Source organism: Oncorhynchus mykiss, chromosome 11 (assembly GCF_057628025.1).
Source record: "Oncorhynchus mykiss isolate SJ-2025 chromosome 11, ASM5762802v1, whole genome shotgun sequence".
Lineage (NCBI taxonomy): Eukaryota > Metazoa > Chordata > Actinopteri > Salmoniformes > Salmonidae > Oncorhynchus > Oncorhynchus mykiss.
This window is the reverse complement of record NC_143032.1, coordinates 457327-472899: the sequence shown is the minus strand read 5'-3', so window position 1 is coordinate 472899 and position 15573 is coordinate 457327. Positions and strand designations below refer to the sequence as shown.

The 15573-nt window shown below is 41.5% G+C and overlaps 1 protein-coding gene across 4 annotated transcripts in view; it reads left to right on the top strand.

Moving 5' to 3' along the window:
• plcd1a (phospholipase C, delta 1a) overlaps positions 1 to 15573 on the top strand; it is a 65221-nt gene that overhangs the window by 27445 nt on the left and 22203 nt on the right. For all 4 annotated transcript variants that reach the window (XR_016484323.1, XM_090189205.1, XM_021620007.3 and 1 more), the window contains 3 exons: positions 13797 to 14025; positions 14212 to 14341; positions 14988 to 15216. Coding sequence is in view for 3 of the 4 variants with exons in the window: in XM_090189205.1 (XP_090045331.1) it covers positions 13797 to 14025; positions 14212 to 14341; positions 14988 to 15216 (588 nt within the window). In the remaining variant the exon portion in view is untranslated. The remainder of the gene's footprint in view (positions 1 to 13796; positions 14026 to 14211; positions 14342 to 14987; positions 15217 to 15573) is intronic.

Genomic DNA, 15573 nt, shown 5'->3' with positions numbered 1-15573 from the left:
TTGAAAAACACATCCCAAAACTTCCATAGCAATTGACGTTTCACATAATCATGAAAGAGACCTTGCATTACTCTAGAGACGTCTTCACTACAGTACAAATGTATTCCATACAATATGTTATTATTCCCCAATGCACCTATTCTGATATCTTTCCCTTACTTGTTGTAAACATATATAAACTTATAGACAAATACATAAAAATGATTGACAAACAGTAAACACATTAAATTATAAAACAGTTCTCGACAATAGAGAGAGAGGGAGAGAAGAGAAGAGAAAAGAGAGAAAGAGAGAGTGAGAGAAGAGAGCGAGATCAGGTGTGTGTATGTATAAGTCCGTATGTGTAAGCAAGCATGTAATTGAGTACGTGTGTGTTCATTTCCACTTCATAATGTTCAGATATTTTTACAGTTCCCATACTTTCTTTTTTTTCATAACCTGAAGTCCCTGTAGAATTTAATACAGCCATGGTGTTATGGCGCTGTCTCGGAACAGCTGTCCATCTATAAAGAGTTTCCCCACAATGATAAAGGCACGCCTACCATCCTTCCTTTGCTGTCTTTGTACCGGATACAGTCTCTTACGACGTTTGTTTATCTCCCTTGGAAATTGGTAATTGAGACCGAATTTGGTCCCTTTAAGCTCCCTTCCTCTGCTTTTGATCAGCTCCTTTTGTTGGTAGTGTTCACATTTTGCGATGATCGGTCAGGGACTCTTGGTGTTGTTGCTCCGAGCTCCAAGTCTGTGTACTCGGTGGAAAGTCACCTTGTTTACAGTCTTTATAGGAAGTTTGAAGGCAGATTGCATGAATTCTCTGATCGCGCCCTCTGGATTATTGGATGCGTCCTCAGGAATCCCAGAATTTGTTTTCTGATTTTCACGCCTGCTACGGCTTTGTATGTCTAGTAGCGACTCCCTCATCACCCTGTTTTCCCTGAGTGGACAATCCATGTTGGAATCGTGGATTTTTACCTTGGCTGTGAGTGTCTTGTTTTCTCCTTGGAGCGTGAGAATTTCACTCTGGCTGAACTTCAAACTCCCCCTCAGCCCTGCTACCTCCTCACACAACTGTTCCAGTGTTGCATGGATTCCAATCGTCCGTGTCTGTAGATGAATCTGTTTTTCTTTTTTTGTCGGGTTAAAGTTATTTTGTGAGGTGGTCTGATCTTTCCATGAAGGAGTATGTTGTTCCATAGCGTAAAGCTGTTGGTACTCGTCGATTCCCTCAGGATCTCCTTATTATCCAGATTGGCTCTATACTGCAACCAGTTGTTTTACGAGAAGATAACAGTGAGTCTTTCCCAAGACGATGACAGTTGTCTGTAATACAGCCAGCTAGCACTCGCGGAATCCTCGCAAAAAAAGGAGCACAAACTTGCAGTCCCAGCCGTAAAGGCTAACCACTTTGTGGAATCCTTAGCAACAAAACTTCAGTTAGGATTAAAATCCATTTAATGAAAACGTTTTAATGTAAACAACAAACCAAGAGTAGACCGTACAATTTCCTGTTGCGCTCTCTGATGATGTATGATGACGTCTGCTGAATAGTTAGCTTGTTTAGCTAGTTACCACAGATTGTGTTCTAGATAGTTAGCTTGTTTAGCTAGTTACCACAAACAGATTGTGTTCTAGATTGTTAGCTTGTTTAGCTAGTTACCACTAACAGATTGTGTTCTAGATACTTAGCTTGTTACACTAGTTACCACTAACAGATTGTGTTCTAGATAGTTAGTTTGTTTAGCTAGTTACCATTAACAGATTGTGTTCTAGATTGTTAGCTTGTTTAGCTAGTTACCATTAACAGATTGTGTTCTAGATTGTTAGCTTGTTTAGCTAGTTACCATTAACAGATTGTGTTCTAGATAGTTAGTTTGTTTAGCTAGTTACCATTAACAGATTGTGTTCTAGATAGTTAGTTTGTTTAGCTAGTTACCATTGACAGATTGTGTTCTAGATAGTTAGTTTGTTTAGCTAGTTACCATTAACAGATCGTGTTCTAGATAGTTAGTTTGTTTAGCTAGTTACCATTGACAGATTGTGTTCTAGATAGTTAGTTTGTTTAGCTAGTTACCATTAACAGATCGTGTTCTAGATAGTTAGTTTGTTTAGCTAGTTGGCCGAAGACGAGAAAATAACAAGTGGTGAATCCTGACTGTTCCCACACTACTTCCCTCTCCACTGTCCAGGCCGGTGTGTGCGTGTGTGTTTGTATGTGTGCGTGTGTGTGTGCTGGTGTGTCTTTCCAGTCCACCCTTGGCTTCCTCTGAGACATCTCCAGACAGAGGACTGTTCATGTTTATCTGCTCAAGCCCAGAACCCAGCCGGCCCCTCCATCCACTCCACCCAACCCAGAGAAGGCTCCTCCTGCTGAGCCTGATAACCTCTGGCCTCTCCCTGAGCAAACACTGGAGCCCGGACCATACCAGTGGCCACACACACCCAGACTGTGCAGAGGCTCAGAGGGGAGTGATCATGTGAATGACCTGGCAAGGCTATTGTTTCCTGTGGGTAGGCATGCTATAGTAGGGCTGGAGATGGGTTAGAGCAGGGTTGGAGATGGGTTAGAGTAGGGCTGGAGTTGGGTTAGAGTAGGGCTGGAGATGGGTTAAAGTAGGGCTGGAGATGGGTTAGAGTAGGGTTGGAGATGGGTTAGAGTAGGGTTGGAGAGGGGTGTGTCAGAAATATTCTAGCTATTTTCACAACCGTAATTATGAGTGTAATAGCTGGCAGTGGCGAGGGCAGTAACGAGGGCAGTGACGAGGGCAGTGGTGAGGGCAGTGGCGAGGGCAGTGGCAAGGGCAGTGATGAGGGCAGTGGCTATGGCAGTGATGAGGGCATTGACGAGGGCAGTGGCTAGGGCAGTGGCTATGGCAGTGATGAGGGCAGTGATGAGGGCAGCGACGAGGGCTTGGCCACTCACTTGCCAATCAAGGCGTTCCATGGCTTAATACTGCATGTGTTTTTTAGGTAATTTACAATCTTTGCATTGTCAATTCAGCTTTGCATTGTCAATTTTTCATTGTCAATTCAGCTGGGGGCATGAAATATTCTCCTCCTGGTTCATTGTGGAGTGATTCTACAGTTCTTTAAATATCATAGGCTACAGTAACGCAACAGTAGAGAAAATTAACATACATTGTTTTGCTCAATATTGTCACGTATACTCCCTCATCAGGATGCTGATTATCCCACACACCTGTCACCATCGTCTCGTGCACCAGCGCCTCATGACACTCAATCACCTCCTTGATTATCTTCCCTATATCTGTCACTCACCTGGACTCCATCACCTCCTTGATTATCTTCTCTATATCTGTCACTCACCTGGACTCCATCACCTCCTTGATTATCTTCTCTATATCTGTCACTCACCTTGACTCCATCACCTCCTTGATTATCTTCTCTATATCTGTCACTCACCTGGACTCCATCACCTCTTTGATTATCTTCTCTATATCTGTCACTCACCTTGACTCCATCACCTCTTTGATTATCTTCTCTATATCTGTCACTCACCTTGACTCCATCACCTCTTTGATTATCTTCTCTTTATCTGTCACTCACCTGGACTCCATCACCCCCTTGATTATCTTCCCTATATCTGTCACTCACCTGGACTCCATCACCTCCTTGATTATCTTCCCTGTATATGTCACTCCCTTTGGTTTCTTCCCCAGGTGTCATTGTTTCTGACTCTGCTTTCATGTCGGTGCGTTGTTTGTGTTTTGTGTTCATTGTTTATTTTATTCATTAAAACACTCACTCCCTGAACTTGCTTCCCGACTCTCAGCGTACTCATTACAAATAGCCTGTGTTTGGAGTTGTAGCCTAGCCTACATGCTAATTTGTGTTGTATGTGTGAGGCACGATCTCAATAAGAAAAATATAGCCTAGGCCTACCGTGCATTATAGGATTGAATAATTTAAGTACATTTGGAGGAGTACATCTTTGGTAACCAGATGAGAGGCTCTCTCTGAAGATGGGGATGGATGCTTGAACAAGCTAAATACAGTATGCAGGTAGGCTGTGTGTGTATGTTTTAGGATGTGCAGGATTTTTAAAATTCAAGGCACTCTGACGAATAGTCCATTTAAACACCTTTTATGGATAGACTGATTTGCAAGTCCAGGATAAAAAAGACAACGCATTGCTGTTGAACCAGTCTTAGTAGCCTAGGACTAGGGTAGGAGTAGCAGAAGGTCAAGGGTAGGAGTAGCAGAAGGTCAGGGGCAGGCAGGGTGGTCAGGCAAGCAGGGGCAGAGTTGGGACATTCAAGGGTCAAAACCAGGAGGGCGAGAAAAGAGAGACTGGGAAAAGCAGGAGCTGAGACACAAAAACGCTGGTTGACAAACAAGACGATCTGGCACAGAGAGACAGGAAACACAGGGATAAATACACCGGGGATAGTAAGCGACACCTGGAGGGGGTGGAGACAATCACAAGGACAGGTGAAACAGACCAGGGCGTGTCAAAGTGTCTATGACAAATCAGGACAGGTAGTTTCACTGAGCAGCCATTACAAACACAGGCTGTAAAACAGTGATCACTAAGGTCATTACAGAAAACACCAGACTGATACCAATCAGGATTATTTGTGAGGATAACATCAAGAAGAGTATACATTTCTGGGTGTTTGGAGTCATATTTTTGGGGATTGGTAATAATCTGAGAAAGATTTAGGGAGTCCCATTGCTTTAGGACTTGGTCAGGTGGTTTCAGCATGTCCCAGTTTAGGTCACCTAGCAGGACAAATTCAGACTTAGTGGAAGGTGCCAGGAGAGAGCTTTAGGGCAGGTAGGGTACAGGCCTGTGCTGATGGAAGACGATAACACCCAGCAACAGTCAACAAAGAGTTATTTGAAAGTGTAATGTGTAAAACCAGCAAATCAAATTGTCTGGGGACAGACTTGGTGGAAACAACCGAGCACTGAAGGTGTTCCTTGGTAAAGATTGCCACTCCACCACCTTTGGAAGATCTGTCTTGCCGAAAAAGATTATAACCAGAAAGGTTAACATCAGTGTTCATAACACTCTTCCTGAACCACGTCTCAGTAATGACCAACACATCTGGATTGGAGCTGTGAACCCACACTTTCAATCGATCAATTTTAGGTAATAAGCTTCTAGTGTTAACGTGCAGAAAACCCATGCTTTTACGAGAGCAGAAATCAGTTAAGCAGATATCAGAGCATAACAGTAGATGGGCCAAGGTGTACATGTACATTTCCAGATATCATCAGCAGTAGTACAATCAGGGCACGGCAGAGGACAAGGAGAGCTCTGCAGTATTGATTTCTAACATTTGAATGTGCATCAGAATGCAACAAGATCATATTGTAGCGGAATTGCATCAGGTAACATGAATACAAAGCTGGCGAGAGGTGTTTAGAATAGGAAGAGGTAGTTACATTGAGGTTTGTCTTTCATTATTTGAGGCTGTCTGGTATTAGTGCATAAGCCTAAACTTTAGGGCTTCACTGTACGCGCGACAAATATCCCACACAGGCAACTGCCAAATAATGCTTTTGGGAACAGGCAGAAAAAGTTCACGTCAATCCACGGAGGCAAAAAGGACATTGTCGAAGTTTAATTCAATAAGACAAAAGCTGCGAAAGGAGAGTTGAAAATAAAGAGAAGGGAGGGATAGAAAAGTTTGCTTGGAAAAGATTTGGTGAAGTGGTAAAAGAGGATGGTAGTAGTGCTGGCTGTGTTATGTGTTAGACTTCAGTGTAGCTTTTGACATTATTGATCATAGTCTACTGCTGGAAAAACATATGTGTTATGGCTTTACACCCCTGCTATATTGTGGATAAAGAGTTACTTATCTAACAGAAGACAAAGGGTGTTCTTTAATGGAAGCCTCTCAAATATAATCCAGTTAGAATCAGGAATTCCCCAGGGTAGCTGTCTAGGCCCCTTGCTTTTTTCAATTTTCCTAACAACATGCTACTTACTGACTTTGAGAAAAGCCAGAGTTTCTATGTATGCGGATGATGCAGTAGTAGCTAAGATGTGGAGAAGTCTGTCTATAATAAAGCGCTGCTCTACCTTCTTAACAACTCTATCAACAAGACAGGTCCTACAGGCCCTAGTTTTGTCGCACCTTGACTACTGTTCAGTCATGTGGTCAGGTGCCACAAAAAAGTAAAATTGAAATTGGCTCAGAACAGTGCAGCACGGCTGGCACTTGGATGTACACAGAGAGCTAATATTAATAAAACGCATGTTAATCTCTCCTCGCTGAAAGTGGAGGAGAGATGGACTTCATCACTACTTTTATTTATGAGAGATTTTGTTATGTTGAATACACCGAGCTGTCTGTCTAAACTACTGGTACACAGCTCGGACACCCATGCATATCCCACAAGACATGCCACAAGAGGTCTCTTCACAGTCCCCAAGTCCAGAACGGACTATGGGAGGCACACAGTACTACATAGAGCCATGACTACATGGAACTCTATTCCATATCAAGTAAATTATTCAAGCAGTAAAATTACATTAAAAAACAGATAAAAAACACATTTGTGAAGCAACACAAACATTGACAGACACATACATACACATGGATTTAGTAATGTAGATATGTGGTAGTGGTGGAGTAGGGGCCTGGGGGCACACAGTGTGTTGTGAAATCTGTGAATGTATTGAAATGAAAAATATGGTAATGATTATGATCACACTTCCTCAATTCAAATATTATGGCGACATTATACCAAAGATGGTGTGGTATGGTTTAGAAACTTTAGAACCAAGCTTGAGTTATTAGTGTAGCCTATTACTGCCTGAAAAAAAACTCCAGGCTTCCGTCATAACTCAATTTACAGAATAAAAGCGAAAGAATGTTCTCTAGTAATACTAGTCCCGTGTGAATAGGGCTGTAATCTTAATAATAAATACATAACCAACGTTACATTAAGCATTGCTTGCAGTAAAATGATACCTTTTGACTTGGGAACAGGAGTGGAGATATGTCTTTCTTTCAGCATCTTGAAGGAATGCAATGTTCAGTTAGGCACCATGTGTAGAGGTGCTGTCATAAAAGCTGATAGTGATTCAATCACATAAAATTCACATCGAAGATGAACTGAAATCTTATCAGAAATATTTGGGTCATTTTCACAGCTTTTGCTTTCCTTACAACCGGTCAAACTGATGTCATTCTTTGTTGTATTTTCTCCCCAGTCCCTTAACTTCTTTGTTGTATTTTCTCCCCAGTCCCTTAACTTCTTTGTTGTATTTTCTCCCCAGTCCCTTAACTTCTTTGTTGTATTTTCTCCCCAGTCCCTTAACTTCTTTGTTGTATTTTCTCCCCAGTCCCTTAACTTCTTTGTTGTATTTTCTCCCCAGTCCCTTAACTTCTTTGTTGTATTTTCTCCCCAGTCCCTTAACTTCTTTGTTGTATTTTCTCCCCAGTCCCTTAACTTCTTTGTTGTATTTTCTCCCCAGTCCCTTAACTTCTTTGTTGTATTTTTTCCCCAGTCCCTTAACTTCTTTGTTGTATTTTCTCCCCAGTCCCTTAACGTCTTTGTTGTATTTTCTCCCCAGTCCCTTAACTTCTTTGTTGTATTTTCTCCCCAGTCCCTTAACTTCTTTGTTGTATTTTCTCCCCAGTCCCTTAACTTCTTTGTTGTATTTTCTCCCCAGTCCCTTAACTTATTTGTTGTATTTTCTCCCCAGTCCCTTAACTTCTTTGTTGTATTTTCTCCCCAGTCCCTTAACTTCTTTGTTGTATTTTCTCCCCAGTCCCTTAACTTCTTTGTTGTATTTTTTCCCCAGTCCCTTAACTTCTTTGTTGTATTTTCTCCCCAGTCCCTTAACGTCTTTGTTGTATTTTCTCCCCAGTGCCTTAACTTCTTTGTTGTATTTTCTCCCCAGTCCCTTAACTTCTTTGTTGTATTTTCTCCCCAGTCCCTTAACTTCTTTGTTGTATTTTCTCCCCAGTCCCTTAACTTATTTGTTGTATTTTCTCCCCAGTCCCTTAACTTCTTTGTTGTATTTTCTCCCCAGTCCCTTAACTTCTTTGTTGTATTTTCTCCCCAGTCCCTTAACTTCTTTGTTGTATTTTCTCCCCAGTCCCTTTACTTCTTTGTTGTATTTTCTCTTCTTCTTTGCTCCACAAAAGATGACAGAGAAAACTTTACCGATGTCTAGATTAAACTAGATTAAAGAATTAATTATATCGATCTATTACATTGTTAAGGTTTTATATAGTCATCTAGGGCAACATATAATGACAGAAGAGAAGTTACATTTATCTACTTATAGACAAGCTGACTAAAAATAGCCTACCAAAATGTTGGAAATTATAAGCAGAAAGATGTCATAACAGGCAACAACAAAATCCTGCACAGTCTTTGACTGTAGCCTATAGCACATGTTCTATATTAGTGGGTTAGGGTTGGGTGCGGGCCTCAGATTTTCACTTCATCACATCTAGTTTTTTCTTGTGTCAATCATCCACCAGACACAGAATAACTCTAAGGGGAAGTTAACATAGTGAACATAGAATAACTCTAAGGGGAAGTTAACATAGTAAACACAGACATGGTTTGGCTTCCTTTCCCATTCACTCCTATCTTTGGTTGCACCACAGAGTGTTTGGATGTTCTTGTTCCACAGAAAGGCTTCATAATTATCAAGGGAGTGAATGTGGTCAGGACCACACAGTATACTCTTTCTCTCCCTGAATTTCATCTGGTATTTAAGGAATGTGTGATGACTTGGACACTGTTCTGTGAAACAACAGCTTATCTTCTGCTGAGTACTTCTGTGGTATTAGTTCATCCAGCAGTCAGTTAGTCAGCTGAGTGAGTCTCAAGTCTCCAGGACTAGGACCTGTCCACATAAACGTATTCATTATGATATAAAGGCCAAACTGATCCTAGATCATCACTCCTGCTCTGTGATGCTTTGTGGATAAGGGCCCTGGACACTGACCATCCTGATACCTCTCAGTGTTCCTGTGTTCAGACATAATGTAGACCTATGCAGAAAGAGACCCCAGGCTTCTACATATGCTGATAAATTATCATGTTATCCAGTTAAACATGACACACAGAGACAAACATCTATTCTGTGAGAGGTCCCTCTGCCTCCACCAGCACCTAGTATGGTCAGATTGTGATTGTAAACCAGTATCAATGTATAGTCAGATTGTGAACCAGTATCAATGTATGGTCAGGTAGGGTTGTATCCGATTGTTCATACTGTTTCTGTACCATACCGGAGTATACGCTATTACGGGAAGTGCCTTGTGGTGCACTATAAAAAAACTATTTAGGCAACAGGGATATTGATCTAGAAGGGTATTGAATGTCTCTGCCATAACCTAGAAGCTTGATCTTGACATCTAGCAAGTTGCCAAGCCAAATGCATAGTTGGGGCCAAGAGCTGAATATCATTTATTTGACACATCTTAGATTTCTTAGAGTTATACTTAACAAAAAGTTCTAAACACTGGTGTAGCACCAGAGCATGTGAGTGGAGTTGAGCTGTTGGATATCCGCTCATGGCTCATGGAGTGGTGCTTTCCTAAAAACCTCTCCACACTCACAGGAAAAACAACTGCAGCTCCAAATTCGCTCCATTCAGAAAATTCACAATTTAACCAACACCCATCTATAATCTGTGACTTCCTGGACCTACCAATAGTTTTTAAAGATTTGAAACAAAACCATATAGATTTGAATGAAAAGTAGTTGAATAAACATGAAAAGGTGAATGTATGACATTGACATTTCAAACAGGCTAAATAGCCTATAAACACTCTAAACAGGTCAGCAGCCAGGCTGGAGCCTAAGAAGGAATTAAAATGAATGATTTAGGCTACAGTGCATTTGGAAAGTATTCACACTCATTGACTTTTTGCACATTTTGATATGTTACAGCCTTATTCTAAAATGGATTACATTGTGTTTTTCCCTCATCAATCTACACACAATACCCCATAACGACATCACAATACCCCATAATGACATCACAATACCCCATAATGACAAAGCAAAAACAGTTGTTTTTTTGATACTGCTGCTGACACTACTGCTACTGACACTACTGTTACTGCAAATACTGCTACTACAACAACTACTAATACCACTACTACTACTACTACTGCTACTACTAATACTACTGCTATTACTACTACTAATACTGGTGCTACTACTACTACTATTGCTACTACTATTAATGCTGCTTCTACAACTACTACTACTACTACTACTACTACTACTGCTGCTACTGCTACTACTAATACTTCAACTACTACTACTAGTACTACTACTGCTTCCAATACTACTGGTGCTACTGCTACAACTACTGCTACTACTACCACCACCACTACTACTACTACTGCTGACACTACTTCTACTGATACTACTACTACTACTGCTTCTATTACTACTACTACTACTACTGCTGACACTACTTCTACTGATACTACTACTACTACTACTACTACTGCTGCTGCTTCTACTACTACTACTACTACTACTGCTACTACTACTACTGCTGCTGCTGCTGACACTACTTCTACTGCTACTATTACTGCTACTACTACTGCTACTCTTACTGCTAATATTGCACCAACTACTTCTACTACCACTACTACTACAACTACTGCTACTTCTGCTGTACTACTGCTAATACTAATACTACTTATGCTAATACTGCTACTCTACTGCTACTCCTACCACTACTACTCCTGCTACAACTACTACTGCTACTACTACTATTGCTATCACCGCTACTACCACTTCTGCTACTGCTATTGATACTACAACTACTACAGCTACTACTACTAATCTCGCTACTACTACTGCTGCTACCACTACTACTCCTGCTACAACTACTACTGCTACTACTACTATTGCTATCACCGCTACTACTGCTTCTGCTACTGCTACTGATACTACAACTACTACAGCTACTACTACTAATCTTGCTACTACTACTGCTGCTACTACTACTACCACTACTACTACGTCTTCTTCTGCTACTAATAATAATACTACTACTGCTAATACTACTACTACTACTACTACTACTGCTGCTACTACTGCTACTACTACTGCTGACACTACTACTACTGATGATACTACTTCTGCTTCTACTACTGCTACTACAGCTAGTGCAACTGCTACTACCACTACTACTACTACAGTGCTATTTCTGCTACTACTACTACTACTAGTACTACTGCTACAACTACTACTACAACTACTACTGCTACTACTACTGCTACTACTTCTGCTATCACTACTTCTACTTCTGCTGCTACCACACCTGCTACTGCTACTACCACTACTACTACTACTACTACTGCTACTACTACTGCTTCCAGTACTGCTACAACAACAACTACTACTGATTCTACTGCTACTACCACTACTACTACTACTACTACTACTACTACTGCTACCAGTACTGCTACTGCTACAACAACTACTACTACGGATTCTACTGCTACTGCTACTTCTACTACTACTACTACTACTGCTACTAGTACTGCTACTGATACTGCTACAACAACTACTGCTACTGATTCTACTGCTACTGCTGCTACTACTACTACTACTGCTGCTACTAATACTACTACTACTGCTACTGCTACAACAACTACTACTACTGATTCTACTGCTACTGCTACTACTGCTACCAGTACTGCGACAACAACTACTACTACTGATTCTACTACTACTACTACTACTACTACTACTACTACTACTACTACTACTCCAACTGCTACTACTTCTACTCCTACTACTACTGCTACTGCTGCTGCTACTTCTACTACTACCACACCTGCTACTACTACTACTACCACTGCTACTACTCCTACTGCTAAATCAAATCAAATCAAATTTTATTTGTCACATACACATGGTTAGCAGATGTTAATGCGAGTGTAGCGAAATGCTTGCTACCACTTCCACTACTGCTACTATTAATACTACTACGACTACTACTACTGCTTCCACTACTACTAGTGCTACTGCTACTACTACTGCTACTGCTACTACTACTACTACTGCTACCATTGCTATACTACTGCTGCTACTACTACCACTACTACTGCTACTACTGATTACACTACTTCTGCCTCTACTACTACCACTTCTGCTACTACTACTACTAATATTACTGCTACTTCTCCTGCTAGTAGTACTACTGCTACTGCTACTACTACTGCTCCTGCTACTACTGCTACTACTCTTATTACTACTACGACTGCTGCTGCTACTGATACTACTGCTGTTACTGCTACTGTTACTGCTTCTGCTACTACAATTGCTACTACTACTACTACTCCTGCTACTACTACTACTACTACTGCTACTACTGCTGCTTCTGCTACTACTAATCCTGCTACTACTACTACTACTACTCCTGCTACTACTACTGCTACTACTACTGCTGCTGCTACTACTGCTGCTGCTGCTGACACTACTGCTATTAGTACTACTACTACTCCTGCCACTACTACTACTACTACTACTACTGCCACAACTTCTGCTACTACTACTACATCTACTACTAATACTGCTACTACTACTGCTAATACTAATACTGCTACTACTGCTGCTATTACTGCTACTACTGCTACAACTACTGTGACTATTACTACGGCTACTACTACTACACCTGTTGCTGCTGACACTACTGCCACTACTACCACTACTACTTCTACTGTTACTACTGTTGCCTGCTACTACTAATACTGTTACTACTATTACTTCTGCTACTACAACTACTGCTATTGCTACTGTCACTACTGCTGTACCACAGCTAATGCTAATAATACTACTGATACTACTACTGATACTACAACTACTACCGCTGCTACTACTACTGCTACTGCTTCAACTACTACTACTACTACTATTACTGCTACAACTACTACTACTACTACTACTACTGCTGCATAGCTGGTCCCCTTACTATGTTATGTTGTGACAGAGAGAAAAACACCATGTAAATGCACATTAAGTCACACTGTGCAGGCCCTATTCATATTTCAGAGCAACCTCAGAGAGTTCAACTGTGCAGCAAGGCAGTTAAGTGAGTTCACGTTGGCTTGGAAGTGATCTGTTTACCACATTGTTACCCAAACCAAAAATCCATGGAATGTGTCTGGTTGGCCAAATCAAGTATTTAGTAAACAACAGTCGGATAAGAGTGTAGAGTACAGTGTAGAGTACAGTAGACACTAGGGACTAGGTCTGTCAGGGTGTGTAGGAAGGAGCTGCTTCTCACATAAACTAGAGACCGTTAAGGAAGGAAGTGTGTAGTTAGATAGGGGGCAGGGACGCACTAGATAGACAGACATGTTTTTATCTGCTGTAGGTTTGTGTGAGTTTTTATCTTTTGCACTGTTGGGTGCTGTGAGTGGCAGAAAGCCTTAGATGTCCACCGTCACATTGAAACACAGTGTTTTCCTGTAGATAGATGGGTGGAAGAGGGCCTGGCACACCCTGCCTACCCTCCTCTGTCACCCTGTCCTATCAAACCCACCCTCTCCTATATGTTTCTGTCTGGGGTAGATGCGATAAAGCCATGATTGGGACAGGCTCTGGTGACAGCCATGTCATCACATGGTTTTCTCTCGCCTGGATCTTGAGGCTCTTTGGTTTTAACCAAGGAACTATCAAATGCTCAGGTAGAGCATTGGTCCAAAAGGTTTGAATCTCCGAGCCTTCAAGGCACTTAACCATAATTGCTCCTGTGAGTGGCACTGGATAAGATTGTCTGCTAAGTAAAAAATAACATGTACTCCCCCTCTTGTCTCCCCTTTCAGTTTCCATTGATGATGTAGATTCTGTGCGTAAGGGCCGTCAGTCGGAGGGTCTTCAGAAGCACACAGAGGCCCACGTTGAGGACCGCTGTTTCTCCATCTTCTTTAAGGGCCGCAGGAGGAACCTGGACCTGGTGGCGACCTCGGTGGAGGAGGCTCGGCAGTGGGTCAATGGTCTGGAGAAGATCATCTCTAACATGAAGAAACTCAACCGCCAGCAGACGAGCGAGCAGTATCCTCTTTCGTTAAGCTGCTTGCTTTGAAAATCACAACTAATACGTTGTTTAGATACTTAGAGTAACACATCTGAAATTATTTGTTCAGCCTATGCAGTAAAGTGTATTCTCATCTATAATGTGCTTAGGTCAAAGGTTAATCTCTGTTCAGTGTTTGGTCCTTCCATCTGGAGGTATTAAAGCTGGATCTTCAACTGTATGAGGAAAGCAGACAAGAACAAGGACAACATGATGACTCTGAAGGAGCTGAAACACTTCCTCCGCCAGATCAACATCGAGGTGGACGAGACCTACGCTAAATTGCTGTTTACAGTGAGTGGATATCTGTTGATGGATTTACAATAAGGCTGTTAATGACTTACAATGAGGTTGTGATGGACTTACAATGATGTTGTTAATTACTTACAATGAGGTTGTTAATGACTTACAATGAGGTTGTGAATGACTTACAATGAGGTTGTGAATGACTTACAATGATGTTGTTAATTACTTACAGTGAGGTTGTTAATGACTTACAATGAGGTTGTGATGGACTTACAATGAGGTTGTGAATGACTTACAATGAGTTTGATATAGAAGCTTACAATGAGGTTCTTAATGACTAAAAATGAGGTTGTTAATGACTAAACATTAGGTTGTTAATGACTTACAATGAGGTTGCTATAGAAGCTTACAATGAGGTTGTTAATGACTTACAATGAGGTTGCTATAGAAGCTTACAATGAGGTTGTTAATGACTTACAATGAGGTTGTTAATGACTTACAATGAGGTTGTTAATGACTAACAATGAGGTTGTTATAGAAGATTACAACTGTAGAGGCATGATAGTTCTTAATGCAGTTATTTCATGTTCCTGTATAAATATCAGTTTCATTTAAGGTTCTGCCAGGTCTCAAAGCATTTCATGTCATCTGAGGAGGAAGTCAATGTAGTAAAGTAAATGATCTTGTCCTGTAGAAATGTGACACGTCAAACTCTGGCACCCTGGAGGGTTCTGAAATCAAACACTTCTATGACCTGTTGACTCACCGGGAGGAGATCGATGTGATCTACGAGAAGCACGCCGCCACAGGGGGGCAGATGAGCGCCCAGGATCTGCTCAACTTCCTGCTGAATGAGCAGCGTGAGGTGGCCACCTTGGAGGACGCCTTAAGACTCATAGAGAAATACGAGCTGGATGACTCAGGTGAGAGATGCTCTGTTTTTTTTATTTTACCATTATTTTACCAGGTAAGTTGACTGAGAACACATTCTAATTTACAGCAACAACCTGAGGAATAGTTACATGGGAGAGGAGAGGGATGAATGAGCCAATTGGAAGTTGGGAATGATTAAATACTCTGGCACTGACTCAATATGAGCTGGATCACTCGGGTGAGAGCTGCTCTGACACTGACTCAATATGAGCTGGATGACTCAGGTGAGAGCTGCTCTGACACTGACTCAATATGAGCTGGATGACTCAGGTGAGAGCTGCTCTGACACTGACTCAATATGAGCTGGATGACTCAGGTGAGAGCTGCTCTGACACTGACTCAATATG